Below are 27489 nucleotides of genomic sequence, written 5' to 3' on the forward strand. Positions count from 1 at the left end.
CAGAAGCACGTGGTGCGTGACCCTGTGAGTGGTGTCAGTGGCTTTTCACACAGCTCATTGGGAAAGGTGGGTCTCTGATGAAAATCCCACAAGCCCAGAGGAGAAAACCCAAGAGCTCTGGCAGAACAAGGAACCCACCAGCCACAGCGCTCCTTCCCCCAGTCATCTCCCACACTCTTGCGTCTCCAGCGAGGCAGTCAGAGCAGGTGTATGGGGCGGGGGGGGGGGGAGGGGGGAGGGAGAATGCAGAAATCCCCTCCACCTGCAGGTACGTTGTTACTCTTATTCTGAGTGGTTATCCAAGGAGTAGAGAGATTACAGTAGGCATCCTTTATCTGGAGGGATATGTTCAAGACCCCCAGTGGATGCCTGAAACTGTGGATAGTACCAAATCCTTCTCATGTTTTTCCTATCCATATATACCTATGATAAAGTTTAACTTATAAATTAGGCACAGTAAGGGGTTGACAATAATAACTAAAAATAAAATAGAAAAAATTATGATAATATACTGTAATAAAGTTATATGAATGTGGTCTCTCTCTTTCTCTCTCTAATTGAGACTTAGCTATTAGAGACGATGGGCAGGGAGCATATACAATGGGGATACCCTGGACAAAGGGATGATTCGCTTCCCAGGTGGAACGTTGCGAGATTTCATCATGCTACTCAGAACGGCACCAAATTTAAAAGTTACGAATTGTTTAATCCTGAAAATTCCCCTTTAATATTTTCAGTCTGTGGTTGACTGCGGGTAAGTGACACTGTGGATGAGGGGGGACTGCTGCATTTGCTCTATGTCGTTGCTGGGTGCATGCCTCCTCATTCAAAAGTTCAGTCTCTAGTGACTGTTCTTTTTGATTGAGGCTGTCCAGGCTAAGAATCCTATCTAATAAAAGGGCAATATGCAAATTAACCATCACTCCATCACAAAGATGGTGGTGCCCATAGCCACAAGATGGCGGCGCCCAGTCCTCTCAGCCCCGCCTGAGTCCCCCAGCCCCTCCCCTCATACTGGGGGACAGGCCGTGTGTCCCACAGGGATGGCTGCTGAGAGCAGGCAGCGTGAGCGGCCTGGCAGAATGCTTGCTTCATTGCCACGGCGACGAGGCAAGTGTTCCACCCCGGCTGCAGAGGGCCTCTGGGCAGCGGGCACGGAGCGGCCAGGCCCCGCAGAGAGCTACTGGTGCATGGATTCGTGCGCAGGGCTACTAGTAGGTTATGATTAGGATCATCAGATACTAATTTATCTTACCCTGCCTCGTTCTGCAGTCATTTGTATGCTTGTCTTGCTGACCCCCTGGGCTGTAAGCCGTCTTCTCCCTGGCAGCATCCCCACAGCTCCTGCTCTGTATTCTGCCTTCACTGCCTTCCGTGTGCCAGCCCCGAGCCAGGCATGGGTGGGATGGAGGTGAAAGACCAGTCCTGACCTCAGAGGTTTGCTTTATGATTTGAGAGAGTTCACAGGCCAGAAAATACGGTCTTTTGGGGATGACATCGCTGCATACTAAGGTACCGGTTGTGCTTGCTGTCATCACTACCTAGTGCAGCAGATGTGGGGGCTGAGGTGGGTGCAGCAGGTAAATCTCTGGAGCCTAAGGCACAGGGACGCCCCCAGGGCACTGCCCAGGGCAGGGGGTGAAGAGGCCATTTACACTTAGGGAGTGTGCCTTGTTGAGCTGTCACTCCTGGTCATATTCCAGTCTGCAGCTGGTCCTGCCCACACTTACCTGGGGGTGAATCTGTTAACTGGTACCTGGGAGGGTGACGGGTAAGGCTCTTCGCTGGGACATTTTCCTGTTCAGAGGAGACTTCCCTCTAGGTCACCCATGGGGAAACAGCTGGAGATGCAGGTGCTAAAGGGAGACCGGCTGACTGAGGCCCCTGTTCCACCCCCACTCACACGCTCTGTGCCCGTGGACTCGATACTTACCCTCTGTAAGCCTCGGGGTCCTCATCTGTAAGTTAGGGTACTAATGGTGCCTGCCTTGTTTATGTTCTGAACTTAATGGAGAGCCAGGCCGTACCTGACACACACATTGACACAGAGTGTGGATGAGAACATGAGGGAGAAGCCAGGATGTGTGGCTGCCACATTTCCAAGGTCGCCCCTGGTGGTGGGTGGGTGTCCGGGCACAGGAAGGGGTCCCCTGGCACCATCTTCTCCTCTGGACTCTTGGCTTGGTGACAGATGGTCTCTCAGGCTGGCATGCCCCTTCGGATAGAGTTCTCAGGTTTGTTGTGCCCAAGAATCACCTGAGCAATTATCAGTGCTGATTCCTGGGCCCCGACCTAGAGATTCTGACTCACTGGGTCTAGGGTGTGGCCTAGGACTCAGCATCCTATATAATAAAGAGGTAATATGCAAATTGACCCTCACGCCCTCACAAAGATGGCTGCCTACAACCAGGCTGGCAGGGGGGTTAGTGAGGGGCAACCAAATGACTGAACAGCAGGCTGTGTGGGTGACCAGGCCAGTGGGGGAGCTGTGAGGGGCTACCAGGCCGGCGGGGGGGGGCAGTAAGAGGTGACCAGACTGGCGGGGGGGGGGGTGCAGTTGGGGGCAACCAGGCCAGCAAGGGGGGGCAGTTGGGGGTGATTAGGCTGGCAGGGGCGGCAGTGAGGGGCGACTAGGCTGGCGGGGGGAGGGCACTTGGGGGCGACCAGGCTGGTTGGGGGGGAAGTTAGGGGCGACCAGGCTGGCAGGCAGGTGAGCAATTAGGATCCAGCGGTCCAGGATTGTGAGAGGGATGTCCGACTGCCAGTTTAGGCCCGATCCCCAGGATCGGGCCTAAACCGGCAGTCGGACATTCCCTAAGGGGTCCCAGATTGGAGAGGGTGCAGGCTGGGCTAAGGGGACCCCCACCCCTGTGCACGAATTTTGTGCACCGGGCCTCTAGTTTTAAATAAGCACTCCAGGCATTTCTGATGTCATCAAGGCCTTCAGGATCCCCATTTGGGCTCTTCTTTATGTGCCTCTGTTGGCCAACCTCCCAGCCTCCTCCAGCTTACGGGCAGGTATCTGCAACCTCTGCCTTTTCTGCCCTCCCACCTGCATGTGCACATCAAAGGGAAGAAGCAAGGACCCTGATGGGGCATCTCTGTGCCTGATACTATGCTAGGTACTAGGAATCCATAGAAGACACCACGTGAGGCTGGGTAGCTCCGTGTGAGGCACTGGTGGGAGGTGCCAGGGGGCTCATGGGAAGGCCATTTAGACCATTGGAGGGGGCCCAACAAGGAAAGGTTTTCAAAAATAGGAGACCGTAGAGCTGAGTCTTGAACCCAGGAGGCATCAAGAGGGGATGGTGTGTAGGGAACTACACACCTCTTGGTATCACTGGGGTGTCGGGTAGAGGGCAGGGAGTAGTGGGCCAAAGAGTTCATTCCTCTAGGAATGTCAGTGAACTTTCTGTCAGCAACCCTTAGGATAGTGGCTTTTGAAGAAATTGCTCTGATGGAACAGCATCCTGAAGCTCGATAATACTGAGAATTTACAGCTGCCAAATGCAGCTGTTGTGACCGATCGATGAAACTCACCAAAATATTCTTTTATAGGAAAGTTTTGCTGCAAAGACAAGAAGGCTCAGGGCCATTTGTTGAGAGAGTCTCTCCACTCTCCTAGGCCAGAGAAGCCACCGATGAGATGACTGGCCATGGAGGTCGGGAGGGATCAGATGGGAGCGATTGGAAAGGGTCTGATTGACAAATAGGTTTCATTCTCCAGCCCTCCTCCAGGCACCAGGGAGTGGGGACTTGGGGTGCTGTGTTGAGGGGAATCCTATGGCTGAACTTTGCTTTTGAGGCTTGTGGGGGGGGGGGCAGTCTCATAGGTCCTGAGGCTGGGAGCCATATGCAAGGCTTGGGGTTTGCCATCCGGGTTTGAGATTTTATCATGCGACTGGCTGTCGATCCAGGTTTCTCCTTTCCTGTGGGTTATACAGTCGGGTTCTTGAGCCTTACATGCAGGACTTGACATTTATACCAATTAGTTTTCTTCTTGTTAGTTTTGACTTATTATTTTGGCCCTCAGAAATCCTTTCTGGTCCTGACTCTGTTATTTAGCTAATTTGAAATTTCTCCCAGCATCGTATGTATTAGTGTAGAGAGAACAAGTGCCCCCCGCCCCCCAAATTTGGACAAATGTCTGGAAAATGTTACTAAGCAGGGAATGATTTGCTAATGAATCCAAGCCATGTCTTAGATCCCATTAAGAAGTCCAGGGTGTCTCCCTAAGACAATACAATGGCGTTTTCAGGGTATCCCCCAGTGGTTCTTTGGGAAGATGTGAGTAGAGCAGGACTGACTCAAAGAAAAGCCATGGCTCATCAAGTGCTGTGGCATGTCTGGCACAAGGTCATGCAGCAGCTGGTGGCTGACTAATGAAGAAACCGGAGAGGGAAACATTGGCTGTGGTCTTTCTAGCCCTGGCCACGGACCCTGGGCCCCAGTCAAGTGCCCTAAATACAGGGACTTGCAGGTTAAGTCACACTGGGGGCAGAAACAAAGATAGTCCGAATTGCCTCTGAAATATCCTTGAAATCACCTGTAATCTCAAGAGCTAGTAGTCACAGTCTGGAGGTACGTGGGGACAGAACCCCAGGAGGTGGGCGCAGGGCCATATCTCAGGCACCTGTGGGCATGCGCTCACCCAGCACGAAGGCAGATGGGATTGCAATGCTGTGCTACGTGGTAGTCTTTCCTCCCCGTCTCTGTGTCTCTCTCTCTCTCTCTCTCTGACCAGCCCATAAAGTTCAATTCACACAAACCAAATGTCCATGGGGTGTAATTTCCCTGAGTGATTTTATATTCTTATAATATTAGGTAAGCACCACTGATACAGTTAGAGGAGACTAATTCTTATGATCTTTCTGTTTCCTTTGCTTTGACCCCTGGCCCACCTAACAGCCCTCTGTCGTGAATGGGGCTTTATCTGGAAGTTTATGTGCACACTGTTGATGTGGCCAGTCTTGTCTGCCCTCCCTTCTTATTTCTCTTTTTTTCTTCTTTTTTTAAAAATATTTTTAAAATTTATTGATTTTTTTACAGAGAGGAAGGGAGAGGGATAGAGAGCTAGAAACATTGATGAGAGAGAAACATCAATCAGCTGCCTCCTGCACACCCCCCACTGGGAATGTGCCCGCAACCAAGGTACATGCCCTTGACCGGAATCGAACCTGGGACCTTTCAGTCCACAGGCTGACGCTCTATCCACTGAGCCAAACTGGTCAGGTACCTTCTTATTTCTCATTGAGAAATAATCAGTGTCTCATAAGTACAGTTGACCCATGAGCAACGCAGAGATTAGAGGCGCCAACCCCCTGCAGTTGAAATCATGGATAACTTAGGACTCCTCCAAAGCTTAACTACTAATAGCCCAGTGTTGACCGGAAGCCTTACCGATTAACAGTCAATAAACACATACTTTGTATGTTATGTGTATTATATACTGCATAAATACTGAGAATAAAGTAAGCTAGAGAAAAGAAAATGTTAGGAAGAAAATCATAAAGAAGAGAAAATACGTTTGCGGTGTTTATTGAAGAAAATTCGCGTGTTAAGTGGAGCTGTGCAGTTCAAACCTGTGTTTTCAAGGGCCGAATGGATAATGAGCTAATTTACCTTTTTTCGGTTTCTCAGAAGTAGATAAAATTGAGTACCTCAGTCTTTGTTGTAGAGCACCAGGCACTAAAACCAGATTGGTAACATGATTCAATTTCATGTGCCAACTCCAATAGGTTGTAGGATCCCGAGGCTGAGGGCAGGCCGAGCGGGAGAGTGATGTCTGACAGAGAAAAGAAGCGTAAAGGGCATTGCTAAGCCTGCCCTCGGCCAGGCAGTCACGCAGAGAGGAAGTCAGCATCCTCCCACACTCCTTTTCGTCTACCTGTTTCCCTGTATCCTGCTATTATTTGTCTGTATGCCTGCCTTCCACAATTGGGAGTCTTTCCTTCATTCCCAGAGCCTGACACATAATAGGTACTCACTAAATATTTGTTGAATGTCTGGCTTTTGGTGAATGTGGAATCTTCATTTCTTCCCCTAGAATCAGTCAGTTGCATTGCTGACATCCAAATATAGAATTCCCGACTCACCTGATCCATCCCATCTAGGAATGAAAACATAAATTATATATGTTTTCCCCCTTCTCACACTCCTGCTGGCTCATAATAATAATGATCTCTCTCTCCCTCTTTCTTTTCTTTTTTAAATATATTTTTATTGACTTCAGAGAGGAAAGGAGAGGGAGAGAGAAATAGAAACATCAATGATGAGAGAGAATCATGGATTGGCTGACTCCTGCACACCCCACACTGGGGATTGAGCCCACAACCTGGGCATGTGCCCTGACCGGGAATTGAACTGTGACCTCCTGGTTCATAGGTCCATGCTCAAACACTGAGCCATTCCGGCCAGTCTCTCTCTCCCTTTCTCCCTCTCCCTCCCTCTCATTATACAGCAGCCTTAATTTTTCTCCCCAGTGTCCCTTTGAAAGTTTCGATGAGCTAGTTTTTTCTCTGTCCCTTTATGACATTTTCATCTGCTTCTTAGTGTTTCTGTTTCTTCTTCGGGAATTTAAAAAAACAACAACCCGTGATTATTCCTAGAACAGTTTCAGCTCCTGGCTCACTGCCACTTTCTCCAACATTACTCTTGCCATAATTCTTGGTGATTTCAATATCCGTATGAATGACCCCTCAATAGCTTTGACGTTCTTTCCTCCAATATTCTTATCCTCCACCGTCTCTCAGCTATCGCCCCTCTTATTGTACTCTTGACCCTGTGATTATAATGATTGTAGTCCCGCCATAGTCTCAGTTCAAACCTCCTCTCTTCCCAGCTCACCCCTTCTAATGCCTTCTAGTCTTCCACCGTCAGTAACTCTGTGACTTTACCTGGCCTTTCAGTCCATGGATCCTGCTGCTGCTTCTCTGTCCTTCACTCCCTCATGTCCTCGACTGCCTGCTCCCCCAGTTTAACTCCACAGGAAATCCTTGTAGCCTTCCTGTCGATTGCCTTGGCCACTCCCCTGATTCATCACGCTCGCTCGGCTAAATGACAGCCCTGGTTAAATCAACGTTTGCCTGTTACCCTCCTACACCCGCAGCTGTACCAAAACACACCCCATGTTACTGATCTCATTTCAAGTCCATGATCACCACCCTCCAGTCATCCTTTAATGCTGCCCAGAAATCATACTCTAGTTCCCTTGTCCATATAATATACCCTCCCACTGTTCTAGAAATGGTTACATTTTTTCACTTGTACCCTTCAGTTTTGTACAGGTTTTGTTTTTTTTGTAAGCGCCCACAAACCGTCTGCCTGTGGGAACTTTGCTGGGAATGAATGTGAAATACCACGTTTTCTGAAACCCATCTCCCTTCCCCACTCCCCCTGGGCGTTTGCCTGTTGTCTGGGCCGTAGCCCCCCTGTTCCCCACAGTCCCTCAGAGATCCACAGACTCAGCTCCGTGTCCTGTCCCAGCCTCAGCCTCCCACGGCCTTGCTCCTCTGATCTCTCCATAAGCACTTGCCAAGGGGCTGAGAATGGGAACAGCTTACAGCCTGATCTCGGGAGGCAAGAATCTGTTTTCATCCATTTATTAAATAAAAAAATACAAGTAGACATTTAGCAGAGGAGAAGCACTTGGCAGGAGGCACACAAGTTTGGGCCATAGCTTTCAGTCCCTGTGAATCCAGGGAAGGAAAGAACTGGCTCCAAAGAGCCAGTACAGTCTCAGTCCGCCTCGAGCACGTTGAGGGCCGTGCAGTCTCAGCTCACCTGGAGCATGCTGAGAGCCATGCAGTCCCAGAGCACCTGGAGCACGCTGAGGGCCGTGCAGTCCCAGCTCTCCTGGAGCACGCTGAGGGCCGTGCAGTCCCAGCACACCTGGAGCACGCTGAGGGCCGTGCAGTCCCAGTTCTCCTGGAGCACGCTGAGGGCCGTGCATTCCCAGCTCTCCTGGAGCACGCTGAGGGCCGTGCAGTCCCAGTTCTCCTGGAGCACGCTGAGGGCCGTGCAGTCCCAGCTCACCTGGAGCACGCTGAGGGCCGTGCAGTCCCAGCTCTCCTGGAGCACACTGAGGGCCGTGCAGTCCCAGTGTACCTGGAGCACGCTGAGGGCCGTGCAGTCCCAGCTCACCTGTAGCACGCTGAGGGCCGTGCAGTCCCAGCTCTCCTGGAGCACACTGAGGGCCGTGCAGTCCCAGTGTACCTGGAGCACGCTGAGGGCCGTGCAGTCCCAGCTCACCTGTAGCACGCTGAGGGCCGTGCAGTCCCAGCTCTCCTGGAGCACGCTGAGGGCCGTGCAGTCCCAGCTCACCTGGAGCACGCAAAGGGCCGTGCAGTCCCAGAGCACCTGGAGCACGCTGAGGGCCGTGCAGTCCCAGTTCTCCTGGAGCACGCTGAGGGCCGTGCAGTCCCAGCTCTCCTGAAGCACGCTGAGGGCCGTGCAGTCCCAGAGCACCTGGAGCACGCTGAGGGCCGTGCAGTCCCAGAGCACCTGGAGCACGCTGAGGGCCGTGCAGTCCCAGCTCTCCTGGAGCACGCTGAGGGCCGTGCAGTCCCAGAGCACCTGGAGCACGCTGAGGGCCGTGCAGTCCCAGTTCTCCTGGAGCACGCTGAGGGCCGTGCAGTCCCAGCTCACCTGCAGCACGCTGAGGGCCGTGCAGTCCCAGAGCACCTGGAGCACGCTGAGGGCCGTGCAGTCCCAGCTCTCCTGGAGCACGCTGAGGGCCGTGCAGTCCCAGCTCTCCTGGAGCACGCTGAGGGCCGTGCAGTCCCAGAGCACCTGGAGCACGCTGAGGGCCGTGCAGTCCCAGTTCTCCTGGAGCACGCTGAGGGCCGTGCAGTCCCAGTTCTCCTGGAGCACGCTGAGGGCCGTGCAGTCCCAGCTCTCCTAGAGCACGCTGAGGGCCGTGCAGTCCCAGAGCACCTGGAGCACGCTGAGGGCCGTGCAGTCCCAGTTCTCCTGGAGCACGCTGAGGGCCGTGCAGTCCCAGTTCTCCTGGAGCACGCTGAGGGCCGTGCAGTCCCAGCACACCTGGAGCACGCTGAGGGCCGTGCAGTCCCAGCTCTCCTAGAGCACGCTGAGGGCCGTGCAGTCCCAGAGCACCTGGAGCACGCTGAGGGCCGTGCAGTCCCAGTTCTCCTGGAGCACACTGAGGGCCGTGCAGTCCCAGAGCACCTGGAGCACGCTGAGGGCCGTGCAGTCCCAGCTCTCCTGGAGCACGCTGAGGGCCGTGCAGTCCCAGTTCTCCTGGAGCACGCTGAGGGCCGTGCAGTCCCAGCTCTCCTGGAGCACGCTGAGGGCCGTGCAGTCCCAGCTCTCCTAGAGCACGCTGAGGGCCGTGCAGTCCCAGAGCACCTGGAGCACGCTGAGGGCCGTGCAGTCCCAGTTCTCCTGGAGCACGCTGAGGGCCGTGCAGTCCCAGAGCACCTGGAGCACGCTGAGGGCCGTGCAGTCCCAGCACACCTGGAGCACGCTGAGGGCCGTGCAGTCCCAGCTCTCCTAGAGCACACTGAGGGCCGTGCAGTCCCAGAGCACCTGGAGCACGCTGAGGGCCGTGCAGTCCCAGTTCTCCTGGAGCACACTGAGGGCCGTGCAGTCCCAGAGCACCTGGAGCACGCTGAGGGCCGTGCAGTCCCAGCTCTCCTGGAGCACACTGAGGGCCGTGCAGTCCCAGAGCACCTGGAGCACGCTGAGGGCCGTGCAGTCCCAGCTCACCTGGAGCACGCTGAGGGCCGTGCAGTCCCAGAGCACCTGGAGCACACTGAGGGCCGTGCAGTCCCAGTTCTCCTGGAGCACACTGAGGGCCGTGCAGTCCCAGAGCACCTGGAGCACGCTGAGGGCCGTGCAGTCCCAGCTCTCCTGGAGCACGCTGAGGGCCGTGCAGTCCCAGCTCTCCTGGAGCACGCTGAGGGCCGTGCAGTCCCAGTTCTCCTGGAGCACGCTGAGGGTCGTGCAGTCCCAGGGCACCTGGAGCACGCTGAGGGCCATGCAGTCCCAGCTCTATTGGAGCACGCTGAGGGCCGTGCAGTCCCAGCACACCTGGAGCACGCTGAGGGCCGTGCAGTCCCAGTTCTCCTGGAGCACGCTGAGGGCCGTGCAGTCCCAGTTCTCCTGGAGCACGCTGAGGGCCGTGCAGTCCCAGCTCACCTGGAGCACGCTGAGGGCCGTGCAGTCCCAGCTCACCTGGAGCACGCTGAGGGCCGTGCAGTCCCAGCTCTCCTGGAGCACGCTGAGGGCCGTGCAGTCCCAGCTCTCCTGGAGCACGCTGAGGGCCGTGCAGTCCCAGCTCTCCTGGAGCACGCTGAGGGCCGTGCAGTCCCAGCTCTCCTGGAGCACGCTGAGGGCCGTGCAGTCCCAGCTCACCTGGAGCACGCTGAGGGCCGTGCAGTCCCAGCTCACCTGGAGCACGCTGAGGGCCGTGCAGTCCCAGCTCACCTGGAGCACGCTGAGGGCCGTGCAGTCCCAGCTCACCTGGAGCACGCTGAGGGCCGTGCAGTCCCAGCTCACCTGGAGCACGCTGAGGGCCGTGCAGTCCCAGCTCACCTGGAGCACGCTGAGGGCCGTGCAGTCCCAGCTCTCCTGGAGCACGCTGAGGGCCGTGCAGTCCCAGCTCTCCTGGAGCACGCTGAGGGCCGTGCAGTCCCAGCTCTCCTGGAGCACGCTGAGGGCCGTGCAGTCCCAGCTCTCCTGGAGCACGCTGAGGGCCGTGCAGTCCCAGCTCTCCTGGAGCACGCTGAGGGCCGTGCAGTCCCAGCACACCTGGAGCACGCTGAGGGCCGTGCAGTCCCAGAGCACCTGGAGCACGCTGAGGGCCGTGCAGTCCCAGCTCTCCTGGAGCACGCTGAGGGCCGTGCAGTCCCAGCTCACCTGGAGCACGCTGAGGGCCGTGCAGACCCAGAGCACCTGGAGCACGCTGAGGGCCGTGCAGTCCCAGCTCTCCTGGAGCACGCTGAGGGCCGTGCAGTCCCAGCTCACCTGGAGCACGCTGAGGGCCGTGCAGTCCCAGTTCTCCTGGAGCACGCTGAGGGCCGTGCAGTCCCAGCTCACCTGGAGCACGCTGAGGGCCGTGCAGTCCCAGTTCTCCTGGAGCACGCTGAGGGCCGTGCAGTCCCAGCACACCTGGAGCACGCTGAGGGCCGTGCAGTCCCAGCTCTCCTCGAACACGCTGAGGGCCGTGCAGTCCCAGCTCTCCTGGAGCACGCTGAGGGCCGTGCAGTCCCAGCTCACCTGGAGCACGCTGAGGGCCGTGCAGTCCCAGAGCACCTGGAGCACGCTGAGGGCCGTGCAGTCCCAGCTCTCCTCGAACACGCTGAGGGCCGTGCAGTCCCAGTTCTCCTGGAGCACGCTGAGGGCCGTGCAGTCCCAGCACACCTGGAGCACGCTGAGGGCCGTGCAGTCCCAGAGCACCTGGAGCACGCTGAGGGCCATGCAGTCCCAGAGCACCTGGAGCACGCTGAGGGCCGTGCAGTCCCAGCTCTCCTGGAGCACGCTGAGGGCCGTGCAGTCCCAGCTCTCCTGGAGCACACTGAGGGCCGTGCAGTCCCAGCTCACCTGGAGCACGCTGAGGGCCGTGTAGTCCCAGTTCTCCTGGAGCACGCTGAGGGCCGTGCAGTCCCAGCTCACCTGGAGCACGCTGAGGGCCGTGCAGTCCCAGAGCACCTGGAGCACGCTGAGGGCCGTGCAGTCCCAGAGCACCTGGAGCACGCTGAGGGCCGTGCAGTCCCAGAGCACCTGGAGCACACTGAGGGCCGTGCAGTCCCAGCACTCCTGGAGCACGCTGAGGGCCGTGCAGTCCCAGTTCTCCTGGAGCACGCTGAGGGCCGTGCAGTCCCAGTTCTCCTGGAGCACGCTGAGGGCCGTGCAGTCCCAGTTCTCCTGGAGCACGCTGAGGGCCGTGCAGTCCCAGCTCACGTGCAGTCCCAGCACACCTGGAGCACGCTGAGGGCCGTGCAGTCCCAGCACACCTGGAGCACGCTGAGGGCCGTGCAGTCCCAGCACACCTGGAGCACGCTGAGGGCCGTGCAGTCCCAGCTCTCCTGGAGCACGCTGAGGGCCGTGCAGTCCCAGTTCTCCTGGAGCACACTGAGGGCCGTGCAGTCCCAGCTCTCCTGGAGCACGCTGAGGGCCGTGCAGTCCCAGCTCTCCTGGAGCACGCTGAGGGCCGTGCAGTCCCAGAGCACCTGGAGCACGCTGAGGGCCGTGCAGTCCCAGCACACCTGGAGCACGCTGAGGGCCGTGCAGTCCCAGAGCACCTGGAGCACGCTGAGGGCCGTGCAGTCCCAGCTCTCCTGGAGCACGCTGAGGGCCGTGCAGTCCCAGCTCACCTCTAGCACGCTGAGGGCCGTGCAGTCCCAGCTCTCCTGGAGCACGCTGAGGGCCGTGCAGTCCCAGCTCACCTCTAGCACGCTGAGGGCCGTGCAGTCCCAGAGCACCTGGAGCACGCTGAGGGCCGTGCACTCCCAGCTCTCCTGGAGCACGCTGAGGGCCGTGCAGTCCCAGTTCTCCTGGAGCACGCTGAGGGCCGTGCAGTCCCAGTTCTCCTGGAGCACGCTGAGGGCCGTGCAGTCCCAGTTCTCCTGGAGCACGCTGAGGGCCGTGCAGTCCCAGCTCACGTGCAGTCCCAGCACACCTGGAGCACGCTGAGGGCCGTGCAGTCCCAGAGCACCTGGAGCACGCTGAGGGCCGTGCAGTCCCAGCTCTCCTGGAGCACGCTGAGGGCCGTGCAGTCCCAGCTCACCTGGAGCACGCTGAGGGCCGTGCAGTCCCAGTTCTCCTGGAGCACGCTGAGGGCCGTGCAGTCCCAGCTCACCTGGAGCACGCTGAGGGCCGTGCAGTCCCAGAGCACCTGGAGCACGCTGAGGACCGTGCAGTCCCAGAGCACCTGGAGCACGCTGAGGGCCGTGCAGTCCCAGCTCACCTGGAGCACGCTGAGGGCCGTGCAGTCCCAGCTCTCCTGGAGCACGCTGAGGGCCGTGCAGTCCCAGCTCTCCTGGAGCACGCTGAGGGCCGTGCAGTCCCAGTTCTCCTGGAGCACGCTGAGGGCCGTGCAGTCCCAGCTCTCCTGGAGCACGCTGAGGGCCGTGCAGTCCCAGTTCTCCTGGAGCACGCTGAGGGCCGTGCAGTCCCAGCACACCTGGAGCACGCTGAGGGCCGTGCAGTCCCAGCTCTCCTCGAACACGCTGAGGGCCGTGCAGTCCCAGCTCTCCTGGAGCACGCTGAGGGCCGTGCAGTCCCAGCTCACCTGGAGCACGCTGAGGGCCGTGCAGTCCCAGAGCACCTGGAGCACGCTGAGGGCCGTGCAGTCCCAGCTCTCCTCGAACACGCTGAGGGCCGTGCAGTCCCAGTTCTCCTGGAGCACGCTGAGGGCCGTGCAGTCCCAGCACACCTGGAGCACGCTGAGGGCCGTGCAGTCCCAGAGCACCTGGAGCACGCTGAGGGCCATGCAGTCCCAGAGCACCTGGAGCACGCTGAGGGCCGTGCAGTCCCAGCTCTCCTGGAGCACGCTGAGGGCCGTGCAGTCCCAGCTCTCCTGGAGCACACTGAGGGCCGTGCAGTCCCAGCTCACCTGGAGCACGCTGAGGGCCGTGTAGTCCCAGTTCTCCTGGAGCACGCTGAGGGCCGTGCAGTCCCAGCTCACCTGGAGCACGCTGAGGGCCGTGCAGTCCCAGAGCACCTGGAGCACGCTGAGGGCCGTGCAGTCCCAGAGCACCTGGAGCACGCTGAGGGCCGTGCAGTCCCAGAGCACCTGGAGCACACTGAGGGCCGTGCAGTCCCAGCACTCCTGGAGCACGCTGAGGGCCGTGCAGTCCCAGTTCTCCTGGAGCACGCTGAGGGCCGTGCAGTCCCAGTTCTCCTGGAGCACGCTGAGGGCCGTGCAGTCCCAGTTCTCCTGGAGCACGCTGAGGGCCGTGCAGTCCCAGCTCACGTGCAGTCCCAGCACACCTGGAGCACGCTGAGGGCCGTGCAGTCCCAGCACACCTGGAGCACGCTGAGGGCCGTGCAGTCCCAGCACACCTGGAGCACGCTGAGGGCCGTGCAGTCCCAGCTCTCCTGGAGCACGCTGAGGGCCGTGCAGTCCCAGTTCTCCTGGAGCACACTGAGGGCCGTGCAGTCCCAGCTCTCCTGGAGCACGCTGAGGGCCGTGCAGTCCCAGCTCTCCTGGAGCACGCTGAGGGCCGTGCAGTCCCAGAGCACCTGGAGCACGCTGAGGGCCGTGCAGTCCCAGCACACCTGGAGCACGCTGAGGGCCGTGCAGTCCCAGAGCACCTGGAGCACGCTGAGGGCCGTGCAGTCCCAGCTCTCCTGGAGCACGCTGAGGGCCGTGCAGTCCCAGCTCACCTCTAGCACGCTGAGGGCCGTGCAGTCCCAGCTCTCCTGGAGCACGCTGAGGGCCGTGCAGTCCCAGCTCACCTCTAGCACGCTGAGGGCCGTGCAGTCCCAGAGCACCTGGAGCACGCTGAGGGCCGTGCACTCCCAGCTCTCCTGGAGCACGCTGAGGGCCGTGCAGTCCCAGTTCTCCTGGAGCACGCTGAGGGCCGTGCAGTCCCAGTTCTCCTGGAGCACGCTGAGGGCCGTGCAGTCCCAGTTCTCCTGGAGCACGCTGAGGGCCGTGCAGTCCCAGCTCACGTGCAGTCCCAGCACACCTGGAGCACGCTGAGGGCCGTGCAGTCCCAGCACACCTGGAGCACGCTGAGGGCCGTGCAGTCCCAGCACACCTGGAGCACGCTGAGGGCCGTGCAGTCCCAGCTCTCCTGGAGCACGCTGAGGGCCGTGCAGTCCCAGCTCTCCTGGAGCACGCTGAGGGCCGTGCAGTCCCATTTGTACCTGGAGCACGCTGAGGGCCGTGCAGTCCCAGTTCTCCTGGAGCACGCTGAGGGCCGTGCAGTCCCAGCTCTCCTGGAGCACGCTGAGGGCCGGGCAGTCCCAGTTCTCCTGGAGCACGCTGAGGGCCGTGCAGTCTCAGCTCTCCTGGAGCACGCTGAGGGCCGTGCAGTCCCAGCTCTCCTGGAGCACACTGAGGGCCGTGCAGTCCCAGTTCTCCTGGAGCACGCTGAGGGCCGTGCAGTCTCAGCTCTCCTGGAGCACCCACAGGATGAGAACCGCTAGCAGGGTCGCCTAAGACCATCGGAAAACACAGATATTTACATTACGATTCATAACAGTAGCAAAATTGCAGTTATGAAGTAGCAATGAAAATGATTTTATGGTTGGGGGTCACCACAACATGAGGAACTGTATTAAAGGGTCGTGGCATTAGGAAGGTTGAGAACCACTGGTTAAAGAGATTAAGGAGAGGCTCAAGACCACATGGACAGAAAGTGGTGGAGGCTAGACTTGCATTAAGATCATAGGACTCCCTTGCTGAGCATTTCAGAGCTCCCTCTCAGCCTCTGGATGACATTATTTTACCCTGATCATAGAGATTCACACCACTCCCTTCTCCAAACAAGCCCGGATCTTCCCAGGCAAATGGCACCAAGTATCTAGTGTACAATTACACGGTCATGATTGAGTTTAGCCGGAACGAGGAAGGCTGATTGATGACAAGTCAGCAACCCTGAGAGGAGGAAATCGTTCCAAGGTTGTACACAATCATAGACGAGGACTTACTGTCTATCCCAGTGGTCGGCAAACCGCGGCTCGCGAGCCATGTGCGGCTCTTTGGCCCTTTGAATGTGGCTCTTCCACAAAATACCACGGCCTGGGCAAGTCCATTTTGAAGAAGTGGCGTTAGAAGAAGTTTAAGTTTAAAAAATTTGGCTCTCAAAGAAAATTTCAATCGTTGTACTGTTGATACTTGGCTCTGTTGACTAATGAGTTTGCCGACCACTGGTCTATCCGATTGTGGATGGATGGATGGATGAGGCACGTTTCCCGCTTTGGGGAATTCGCAGTGAGATGGTGTGGTACTGTCTCGCCAGTACTTCTTTTCTGGTGGTGCTCAGAGTGGGGTCCCTGGAGCAGCGGTATCACCTGGGAACTTGCAAGAAATGCACATTTTCAGGTACCACCCTAAACTTATGGAATCAGAAACTCTGTGGGTGTAGCCACTGGTCTTAGTTACCAGCAAGTTCTCCAGGGAATAGGGAGGCGCCCCAAGTTTGAGAACCACTGACGGGGCCCTTTCAGGGACAAGCGGTGAGACTGTGGTGAGCCCTCCAGGGACCCGAGGACACGTCTTGAAGGAAACTGGGTCACTTGGGCTGCCAGGACTCATTGTCAGCTCACAGCCGCAGCTCCCTTGTAACCTCCAACAACATTTTGAACCTTTGTGGTATTTTTGCAAATGTCCAGGCGCTGTGGAAACTACCCGTTTGTTTTGACAGGAATGAATCCATTTAGCACACCATTCCCTGCAGGGTTTCCAGGCTTCCCTGTACACTGATTGTGATGCTTGGTGGATGTTGACACCGTGACTCAGACCCTCAGTGAGAATCCCAGTCCCAGGAGGACTCATTCCCTGTTTCCAGAGAGGAAGCGAGTTCTCAGGGGGGCAGTCGCTGTCTGCCTCCCTCCCAGGGGCCTTCTGTGAGTGTCCTTCGTGGCAGGGTCTGGGCCTGGTCCCAGTTCTCAGCAGGTGGAGAGCATTGGGCCACATTCTCCCTGAAGTAAGTTCACACATCAAAGGTGGGAGGTATTGCGGGGGGGTGGGGGTGGGGGCAGGAAAGGCTCCTAGAAAGGGCTCAGCCTTGCTCCCGGACCTTGTCTTCTTTCTTGGGACCCGTGGGTCTGCATCCACGGCTCCAACCCAGGGCCATGTGCTAGACCAGTGGTCGGCAAACTGCGGCTCGCGAGCCACATGCGGCTCTTTGGCCCCTTGAGTGTGGCTCTTCCACAAAATACCACGTGCAGGCGCGCATGTACAGTGCAACTGAAACTTCGTGGCCCATGCGCAGAAGTCGGTTTTTGGCTCTCAAAAGAAATTTCAATCGTTGTACTGTTGATATTTGGCTCTGTTGACTAATGAGTTTGCCGACCACTGTGCTAGACCATGGCACCTTTGTGAACCTTAGAAAAAGGCACCCCTTCCAGGTGTCTCTCAGGGTGGGCGCTGCCCCCGGGGCTCAGGGATGGGCTGGGCTGTTTTCTTAAATTCTCACAACCACCCAGTAAGGTGGGTATCCATGTTGTCTCCATGTAGTTTTTCTTTTTCTTCATTTTAAGAGGTTTTCAAACTCTCAGCACCTCCATTTTCTCATCTGCCCAATGGATGTGATACTCCTGGCTCTTTTCTCAAGAGTTTGCTCTGCACATCAAATGAGATCATAATGATAAAAGCCCTCTGGAAAAAAAGGATTTTAAAACACCCCACAAATGCCAGGTTTTAAATGGATCTTCTCCCAGAGTCCTCAAAGACAGTTTCTGGGGCCCTCTGGGGCCTTAAATTCACACAGCCCCCAATCCTACACGTGGGTGTGGCAGAAAGCGGGTTTCCTGCCCAGGATACTGGCGTTTGGGAGTGTTTCCGCCCCTAAAATTGTTAGACTTGTAAGGCTGCAGTGGGTGAGGTGAGGTGTGGGTGCAGGCGCTCAGACGAGTCACGGCCTGGCAAGCCGGCCTGGATGGGATGACCTCATGGGCCTTTCTTAGTTCTCATTTTAATGACTGGGTTCACTGTTTCATTTTTGGCTTTCTCTCTCCTTCTTGCAGCTGTGGTGTTTGGGAATTAGGGCAAGCATTTGGGATTCCTTTTCTAATCCTTATCAAATGTGGCTTTCGCGGCAAAGACTGGGGAAGGGAGGAGGGACTCCCGCTGGCTGGAGGCAGTAGCTCAGAACATCTGAGAAATTCCAGCAGGAATGCCCACTTCCGCCCTCTGGGGCAGGAGGTCTCTCATCTCACCCAATAGTATCCTTTCCCCAGAGTGTAGTGAGTTCCATCTACGGACTTAAGCCTCATAGAGCCTTCTTCTTGGGCGCTTAAGGAATAAGTCTGGTGGTGGTTGTGATAAGGAAGAGACATAACATTGCCTTTTCCCAGTTTAACTGTGTCCTTTGTTGAAATGCTTCTTGGTGGGTCCCTTAGCCATTTCCACCACTGCCCTGACTGAGATTGAGTCCCCCTCTCAGCCAAATTAGTGCAGCAGTGGTCTGATCACCCACCTTGCAAACCCCTACCATACTCACTTGACTTTTTATTACATGACTTATCTGCAGAAGACGTAACCACTTGTAGCATCACGTACAGATTTCTCAGTCTGAATTTAAAGGCCTTTTATCACTGGCTTCGGGCAACCCCTCCAACTAAATTCCTACCTGTGACTCCTAGCAGTCCCTCCATCACTTATTCTATCATCCACCCTCTCCAGCGGTGCCTTCTCTCAATTCAAACTGTGCAGCCACAGGGCCAGCTTGTATCAGGACCTTGACCCCCGCCCACTAATGTCCCTGTTCTCCGCACAGCTGGTGTCAGCACCACCCAGTTTCATACCAGTTTAGTTAAGTCTCCCCAGGTAGACTGTGGTCCCTATCATTGCCATTGGTCTATTCTAGCTTCTTCTACATTTCCTGCAGTTTCTGGGCAAGCTTCTGTGGCATATAGTAAAGATGAAAGTGTTTTGACCCTGATCAGCTATTTGGCCACCTGAAAACCGTATTGATGATTTTCTAGAAATGAAAGTGTTCATTTATCTTGTGAAAAGAAATACTTGTTTGTAGCCGATACTCATGATCACCCAGCCGTGCACATGCACCTACAACTTTCACATACACCCTCACAGCTTTTCCAGGTGTGAAGAGAAACCGATGGAGATCGGAGACTTGAAAGGTGGTCCCCAGCCCCTTGATTTCCAACCATAGCCAACTTGTACTGCCTTCCTCACACTCCTCTAACGCGTGTGACCCTCCTCTTTCCCCAGAGAGCTCCTGTGAAAATAAGCGGGCAGACCTGGTCTTCATCATTGACAGCTCCCGCAGCGTCAACACCCACGACTATGCCAAGGTCAAGGAGTTCATCATGGACATCTTGCAATTCTTGGACATTGGCCCTGACATCACCAGAGTGGGCCTGCTCCAATATGGCAGCACCGTTAAGAATGAGTTCTCCCTCAAGACCTTCAAGAGGAAGTCCGAGGTGGAGCGTGCCGTCAAGAGGATGAGGCACCTGTCCACGGGCACCATGACGGGGCTGGCCATCCAGTACGCCCTGAACATCGCTTTCTCGGAAGCAGAGGGGGCCCGGCCCCTGAGGGAGAACGTGCCACGGGTCATAATGATCGTGACGGATGGGAGACCACAGGACTCCGTGGCCGAGGTGGCTGCAAAGGCACGGGACACAGGCATCCTGATCTTTGCCATCGGCGTGGGCCAGGTGGACCTCAACACGCTGAAGGCCATCGGGAGCGAGCCTCACGAGGACCACGTCTTCCTGGTGGCCAACTTCAGCCAGATGGAGTCGCTGACCTCCGTGTTCCAGAACAAGCTGTGCAGTAAGTCCTGCCCCTGTGGCTCTCCCAGGGGCGTCATTAGATCTCTTTATTCATCTTTCAGGTTCAGTCTGTGCTGCCTCATCCCAGGGACTTTGCCTGCAAGGGGTTCAGCAAAGGCCAAGGTAGACATGGCGATTTTTTGGCACCAAAGGGTCTTGGGTTCGATTTCTGGTCAAGGGCGGTACCTGGGTTGCCGGTTTGCTCCCAGCCCCCAGTCATGTGGGAGGCAGCCAATTGATATGTCTCTCTCACACTGATGGTTCTCTCTCTCTGTCTCTCTGAAAAGCAATGGAAAAATATCCTCAGGTGAGGACTAACAAACAAACAAAAAAGCCTGGGTCCACCTAGGGGCTCCAGGAGAACTTTAAGCAGGAAATCATAATCATAATCACTAACATTTATTGATTTTCATATGTGCTGTTTTGAGCTATTAGCATATGTTAACTCATTTTATTCACACAACAAACCTGTGAAGTAGGTGCTAGTTATAATTCCCATTTTATAGAAAAGGAAACTGAGACCCGGAGAGATTTAATGACTTGTCCAAGGTCACACAGCACTAAGTGGTAGAGTTGAGATGTGAACCCAGGCATTCTGGCTCTATGTGCTACACAGACTTGAAAGATGAGTAGGAGTTTACCGCTACGTAGTGGGGACGACTGCATTAAGCCAGGAAAGGAATGATAATTTCTATTGTTTCTTTCTATTTCATTTAAAAACAACAACAAAAACAAGTCCAGATTTCCTGTTAATTTTGTGACCTGCTAAGGAGTCACGACCCACAGTTTGAAAAGTGCTGATGAGGGACAGGCAGGGAGGTGGAGGCCATGGCACCCAGGGACAGGGATTCAGAGCGGGGAAGGGCTGCCGTGCAGGTGCTCAGCTGGAGCTGCGGAGTGCTGCTGGGTCTCAGTCTCCCAGTGGGAGCGAGGCGGGGACCTTGATCGAGCAGCCAGGAAGAGATGAGCTCTGGAGCCAGGCTGCCCTTGAGTGCGAGTCCTGGCTCTGGCTCTGGCTCTGACTGGCTGTGTGGACGTGAACTTGGACACAGTGGTGGCTTTATACCCAGGGGCAGTGAATACCCTCACCAGCCACAGCGGGGGTGGGGTAGGACTCCTGAGGCTGCATTCCCAGGCCACCCCTGAGACCACCAGAGGAACTTGGAGGCCAGCTGTCCTGTGATTAAAGCCCTGTCTACAAGATGACCAAAACCTACACATCTTGGGGTCCACCGTTTTTGCCACCTCGTGAGAGAGGACGCAGAAGTTAGAGGCTGAAAATGCATGTCTATCCCTGAAAACTCAATATAACCTGGGCAGGGCTGCTTTTAATTAACCTTCTGGTCCCTGCTTTATCAACCTAGCCTGGTGTTTGGAGCTCAGAGGCTGGCTGTTCCTACCCTAATAGCCCCACCCACCCCACCCCACCCCACCCCACCCCACCCAGGCCAGTCTCAATGTCAGATCCTAAAAGTGTTCCTCAGACACACCTTTCATCAACCAACCTGGGCAAAGTCTACACTTACTGCACCCTTTGAGGCCCTGTGTTCATTGGGAGGGCAGATTGGCTTCAATAGATGTTGACTTTACATGCCCGGTAATTGTTCCTTTCAAGAGCCCCAGTCAGCCCCACCACTCCTTTGATTATTTCTTTAATTATTCATGCATGCATTAATAAACATTTGTGAACATTCATATTTCCTGGTTAAAAAAAATCCAGTCCTGCCAATGGCAGTCTGCTGATGAATGATTCCTTCATCTGAACACAAAGCCTTGACCCAGTTTCAACCCCTGAACTTGCAGGCCAGGGGAGGAGGCAGGGCTGGCAGGTCCCTGCCAGTCATGTCGCAAAGGCCCCGCCCACGGGAGAGCCAGGCATCAGGGCCGGATGCTCGTGGACTCCCTGCACACTCACCCGGAGAGTTTTACCGATGGAAACTTCTTATCCTACCTTAGTAAAAATGTTTGGGACTCTTTTGGTTGAAATTAGTAGAAATTCAACTTGAACTAGGTTGAGAAAGGAGGGATTGCATTATATTACTCATGGAATTATGGAGAAGAGTAATGACAGCCCTGCCTTCTCTCCATCTCTTCCCTCTGCTGCCCCATGGGCTCCTGTGGTCCATGGACACAGAGCATATCAGCCCCCCAGACGTACTTGCCTTGGGTTTAAGCCCCCTTTTTCTCAGTTCTAGTTCCTAAATGCCAAGAAAGGATTTGGATGGTCAAACCCTGTCCCACCCAGCGGCGGCCAGGAGAGGGGCTGCCTCAGACCCACACAGCAGCTCCCACAGTTACCATGCATTTGGAGTGAGAAGGGCAGTTTCTAGAAAAAGGGGGTGCTATGCAGATGAAACAATTTCGGTGCATATACTGAGGGTCCCTAGACACTGCTCATGCCTTTAGGCTACAGGTAAAGAAATAAAGAAAGCCCTGACCGGTTTGGCTCAGTGGATAGAGCGTCGGCCTGCGGACTGAAGGGTCCCAGGTTCGATTCGGGTCAAGGGCATGTACCTGGGTTGCAGGCACATCCCCAGTAGGGGGCGTGCAGGAGGCAGCTGATCGATGTGTCTCTCTCATCGATGTTTCTGACTCTCTATCCCTCTCTCTTCCTCTCTGTAAAAAATCAATAAAATATATTTAAAAAAAAAAGAAATAAAGAAAAAGGAGCTACCCAACTTACCCGAACTCCCTCCTTTGTTTGGGGTAGAGGGGAGCTGGAACACAAAATCTGGCTTCTAGTCCAGTGCTTTTCCCATTACACCGAGCGACGGCCTCCTGGTTCCAGTGTCTTATATGGTGCACAGCCCAAACAAACCTCAGTAACACGCTGTCACTCTAAAACTATGCAGGAGTCTTTTAATTTCCCCATCTGACAGGTGAAGGAAGTGGAGTTTAGAGAAATTAAGTAATTCTGGCAAGGCCACGCACAGTCAGTGGCGAAGCTGAGCGCTGGTCTGTTTCCAGGAGCCGTCCGCTTGACCAGTGTGCTGTCTGCTCCCACAGGTACTTTCTCTGCCCCACATCTCCTGTCTGTCTTCCTTTTTTATCTGCCAGGTCCCCGTGGGAAGACGGGCACTGGGCTCATCACTTGGGCCTTGCACCCATTCTTTTTTATTTTTAATGTTTTTTGTTGAGTTTTAGAGAGAGAGGAAGGGAGAGGGAGAAGGGAGAGATAGAAACATCAGTGAGAGAGAAATAAGGATCGGCTGCACCCCCTGCACGTCTCCCCCCTGGGGATCGAGCCGAAACTGGGCATGTGCCCTGACCAGAAACTGAACCAGTGACCTCCCAGTGCACAGCACGGTGGCCAACCACTGAGCCACACCAGCCAGGCCTTGCACCAGTTCTACGTGCTGTGTAGCTGGTTTCCTAGACTTTAGACCTCCTTCATTATAAAGGAAAACAGTGACATGCTGAGGGTTCATCAGGAATGCCCTTTTGCCCGTGGGTAACTTGACTCCGGCAGTAGTAAAAGAAGAGAGCTCTCCAGGTGCGAAGCAAATGCACATTAAAAACAGGATGATGATTTCCCCCTCACAATTCTGTCAAAAACTTGGAGTTGATCTTGCCGAGTGCTGAGGTTTGGAGGGGGTTGGACATACTCTCAGGCATTGCTGGTGAGAGCCACCTTGCAAGGCAATCTGCTGTATCCATCAAACTAGGATGCAGTCCAGGAGAAACAGTTGCACGTGTATCTGAGGAGGTGTGTTTGGGAATGTTCATCACACGATTGCAAAAGCAAAAATTTGGGACCTGCTCAAATGTTGACTGATGGGGAAGTGGCCAAGTACAATGAGTCATATGACCAATGGGTAAAGCAATTGAAAGGAATAAACTAGAGTTAATGTATTTGATCACATGTAAGATATATAGTTGATTCTCATTATTCTCAGCAATTATCTATACTAATAAAAGGGTAATATGCAAATTGGTCATGACGCCCTCATAGTAACGACCAAACAGCAGGCTGAGTGGGACGACCAGGCCAGCAGGGGGGTTAGTGAGGGATGACCAAACGATTGAACAGCAAGCTGTGTGGAGCGACCAGGCCAGCAGAGGGGAGCAGTGAGGGGCGACCAGGTCGGCAGGGGGGGCAGTTGGGGGCTATCAAGCTGGCAGCGGGGGCAGTGAGGGGCAACCAGGCTGGCAGAGGGGGGTAGTTGGGGGCAACCAGGCCAGCAGGTTGGGCAGTTAGGGGTGATCAGGCCAGCAGGCAGAGGTGGTTAAGGGTGATCAGGCTGGCACGGGGGGGCAGTTAGGGGTGATCAGGCTGGCAGGCAGGTGAGCAGTTAGGAGCCAGTGGTCCCAGATTGTGAGAGGGATGTCCCTGATTGGAGAGGGTACAGGCTGGGCTGAGGGGACACCCCCCCCCATGCACAAATTTCGTGCACCGGGCCTCTAGTGTTCTATAAAAGTAACGGTAAACACAATTAGCGAATACTGGTTCATTGCTCCTAGATGCGAAACAGGTTCCTGCGAGACTCTGGTCACATGTTTGTCACCTGATTAATACATAACCTTGTTTTATGTGTGTTTTTTGTTTAAAGACTTTATTTAACACCTATTGTTGATTCATTAGCTTTGACCTCAGAGCCCACAGCACTATTACTCATGCCTGAATGAAATTTATCTGATGCACATTTTCTCCATAAATGGCATCACAGCCTCTTGCACTTGGGACACGACACACTTCACTAGCACTCAGCAAACCCCAGCACTACGCTCGGGGCCGCCTTCCACAGCAAAACACCTGCAAAGAGCACAAAGATGCCAAAGCCATGGCACTAAGTAGACCTTGAAAAGGACACTTGCTTACACCCTGAGAGCAGGAACTCAAAGCCGAGCTGTGCCTCGATCAACCCCAGCTGGCAGCACGCGCATCAGGCGACTCAGATGTTCCCTCGCGCTGAGCATGTCCTCGAAGGACTGTGAAAGCACTGTGAGTATTGTCTGTAGGGTTACAAATACATTTTAGCAAGGAGGTGAATTCCCAAATACAGAATCCGCAAATAATGAGTATCAACTGTATGTGTCCTCACATTTTAACAACTCTGAAATGGGGGTGCATCTTAGGTTCTGTGAAGAATGGTATATATTAGCATAGCTAGACTCCGTGAGTAATGTTCAGTGAAAACCAAGTTGAGGATCAACATATATAGGATAAACCCATGTATATAAAATAAAACAGACGGCCATCATGCCTGTCCTTTGCTGCGTAACAGTTAACTCGTCTACACACTCATTCCCCACATACTGGGCACTGTCCTAAGCACTTTATTATTGATTATTTTAACAGTTACAAGGCCCTTATGAGGTAGGTGCTATTATCATCTCCATGTTATACAAAGAGATTACTAAAGTTGCCCATGGTCACAAAAACAGATATTTATTTCACACCAAAGTAAAAATGATTGATTGTATTTAATTTATGAACTTTCCTAACGTCACCCGTGTCTTATTTGTATCTTAGGAGCTTATAGTCATCAACTCAGAATGATCATTCTAAATCATATTGTTATGAAATAAGTAAGTGTTACTGCCCTAGTTCATATAGTGCTCACCATGTTTCTTACTTAGAAGTAAGGAGACATATACCTAAGTTATACCATCGCTTTCATTGGTAGCTGAGTTTTTCTAAGCAATGGATTAATGGGATTGTTCTTAGCTTTTGAAAGCCTCTTTCATTTTGGCTTCTATAAATATATTTCTACATATGGTCATCTTTCTTGTTTTTGAGAACACTTGCATAACTTGTTTATACTGATGTTGGTAAGTTTTAAATATGTTCAAGTTGCATCATTTTGAGTAAAGTAATAAATAAAAATATTTAAAAAATAAGAATTTTTATGAGCTTCAGACAGATTTATGCAAGAAGCGATATATCTGAAAGCTGAGGTACTTCAGAAACTAATTGCAGAAATATTTTTAAATGAGACATAAAGCTTATGAAACATGGAACATATGAATGCATTATTTTACTCTCAAAATTCAGCATAACACTTTTGCATATTAAAATATTACACTACTCTTGGGACTTATGATTCTGAGAAACTGTTGATTCTTTTTTGGTTGTTGTTAATACTCACCCGAGGATATTTTTACCATTGATTTTTTATTTATTTTTTTAGAGAGAGTGGAAGGGAGGGAGGGGGAGAGAAAGAGAGAGAAACATCAGTGGTAGAGAGACACATCAATTGGGTGCCTGCTACATGCACCCCTACTGGGGCTTGGGATCAAACCTACAACCCAGGTACATGCCCTTGACCAGAAATCAAACCTGCGGCTCTTCCGTGTGCAGGGCGATGCACTAACCACTGCTCAGGGCAAAACTGTTGATTCTTCTCACTTAATGAATAGCTTTTCCTCCAACTCCATTGCTGCTTACTGAAACCCACACATTCGCCAAAGCCCCCTCAGGTATCAGCAAGTAGGCTTTCTGATCTTCCTACCCACCAGTCAGGTATTATTAATTGAACCAGAACATTTCTCCTTTTGTTGGTCATTTAGACCTGGTTTTAGTTGGATATTGGCAATTTTATATGGCTTATCCTAACATCATTTCCCTTTAGCCCTCCATGGTCCTTTATCTAGAACTGTCTCATCTGACCAGAGGCTCTAAACCCCTGTGAGGGTGGGGACCAAAGGTTGTTTCTCTTTGGTCCCTGCTCTCTCTGCCCCAGAGTAGGTTATGAATAAACTAGAGGCCCGATGCACAAAGATTCGTGCAAGAACGGGCCTTCCTTCCGCTGACTGCTGGCACCGCCTTCACTCTGGCCAGAGCCACCTTTTTGCTGAGGCCCGGAGCCGTCTTTCCACCTTCCCACGCTGCCCGGAGGCCGGGAGCAGCTGGGGCGGTGTGGAACGCCTGCATCCTGCCCCTGGCTGCTCTGCGCCTGTTTATGCAAATTAACCCGCCATCTTTGTTGGGTTGATTTGCATACTCCTGATTGGCTGGTGGGCGTCGTGAAGGTACGGTCAATTTGCATCTTATTCTTTTATTAGTGTAGATGTTGGCAAGGTACGTGAAGTTAGAGAAGCGTCATCATTGCCTTAACTTGCTGTGTGTTTCTTTCCAGTGGCCCACATGTGCAGCCTCCTGGAGCATAACTGTGCCCACTTCTGCATCAACACCCCTGGCTCGTACGTCTGCAGGTGCAAACAAGGATACATCCTCAACGTGGATCAGACAACTTGCAGAAGTAAGATTGCTTGGCTGGTGCATCCACACTGTCCTCCCCTTCTCTCCCGCTCCCTCTTCCTTTATCTGGGCCCATTTAATTCATCTGTGGCCCGTCACCCAGCCAAGTCATTGCCTCCCCAACAATAGAAACCAGGTCTTGTAATTCATATATTTTGTGTTTACCTCCACCCCCCACCCCCACTCTGCCATCATAGTGCCTAGGCCAGAGTCGAGCACATAGTAGGCCATCAGGAAGAGTGTGGAAGATGGTTGGAGGCACCTTCTCAGAGACAGCCGCATTGAATTCATGAGCTGGTGTCTTTTACTTCTGAGCTGTTCTTTGGGGAGAACTGCTAATGAGCCTTTCCATCTCCTGCCTCTATTAACTGTTCTCTGAGGAGCTGTTTCCATATTTTGGTCTCTCCTCGGAAGCGGGGACTTAGGCTGAGTTAGTACATGGGCTGGGAATGAATATTCAAGTTCTGCTTTAGATGTGTACCGGGATCTACTTGCTTTGGTGAAGGACACTTTATAGGCTCCTAAAGAGAAAAGGGCAAACAGATATGTGTTAATGGAATCCACATTCTTTTTTGGCCATGCCCCCAAACTAGGCAGACCTGACCTTGGAGCTAGCACGAGGTCACCCACCCCTCGGAGGAGAGAGTTACTCAGATGCCGAGTGTTGTGCGCGTACCTTTGTCTTTTTCCAGTTGTAAACAAAGCCACTGCATTAGTCAAGACAACCAGGCTGCCGGAGCAAGGCAGACACGAGGAAGACGGGCCCACACGGCGGCCAGTAGAACTCGGCTAGCCAGTGCATAACTGTGATGATACCCATGGTCAGCAATGGAGCATTCATGGGAGCAGTT

General features: G+C 54.2%; 1 protein-coding gene across 4 annotated transcripts in view; it reads left to right on the forward strand.

Annotated features, from left to right (window-relative positions):
• Nucleotides 1-27489, forward strand: part of MATN2 (matrilin 2) — a gene marked incomplete at its 3' end in the record, with an annotated part of 124469 nt that overhangs the window by 36843 nt on the left and 60137 nt on the right. For all 4 annotated transcript variants that reach the window (XM_080646582.1, XM_080646583.1, XM_080646585.1 and 1 more), the window contains exons 3-4: nt 18869-19438; nt 26517-26639. In XM_080646582.1, coding sequence (XP_080502708.1) covers nt 18869-19438; nt 26517-26639 — 693 coding nt within the window. The remainder of the gene's footprint in view (nt 1-18868; nt 19439-26516; nt 26640-27489) is intronic.

The sequence above is a fragment of the Plecotus auritus genome (assembly GCF_963455305.1).
Source record: "Plecotus auritus genome assembly, chromosome: 11".
NCBI classification, from domain to species: domain Eukaryota; kingdom Metazoa; phylum Chordata; class Mammalia; order Chiroptera; family Vespertilionidae; genus Plecotus; species Plecotus auritus.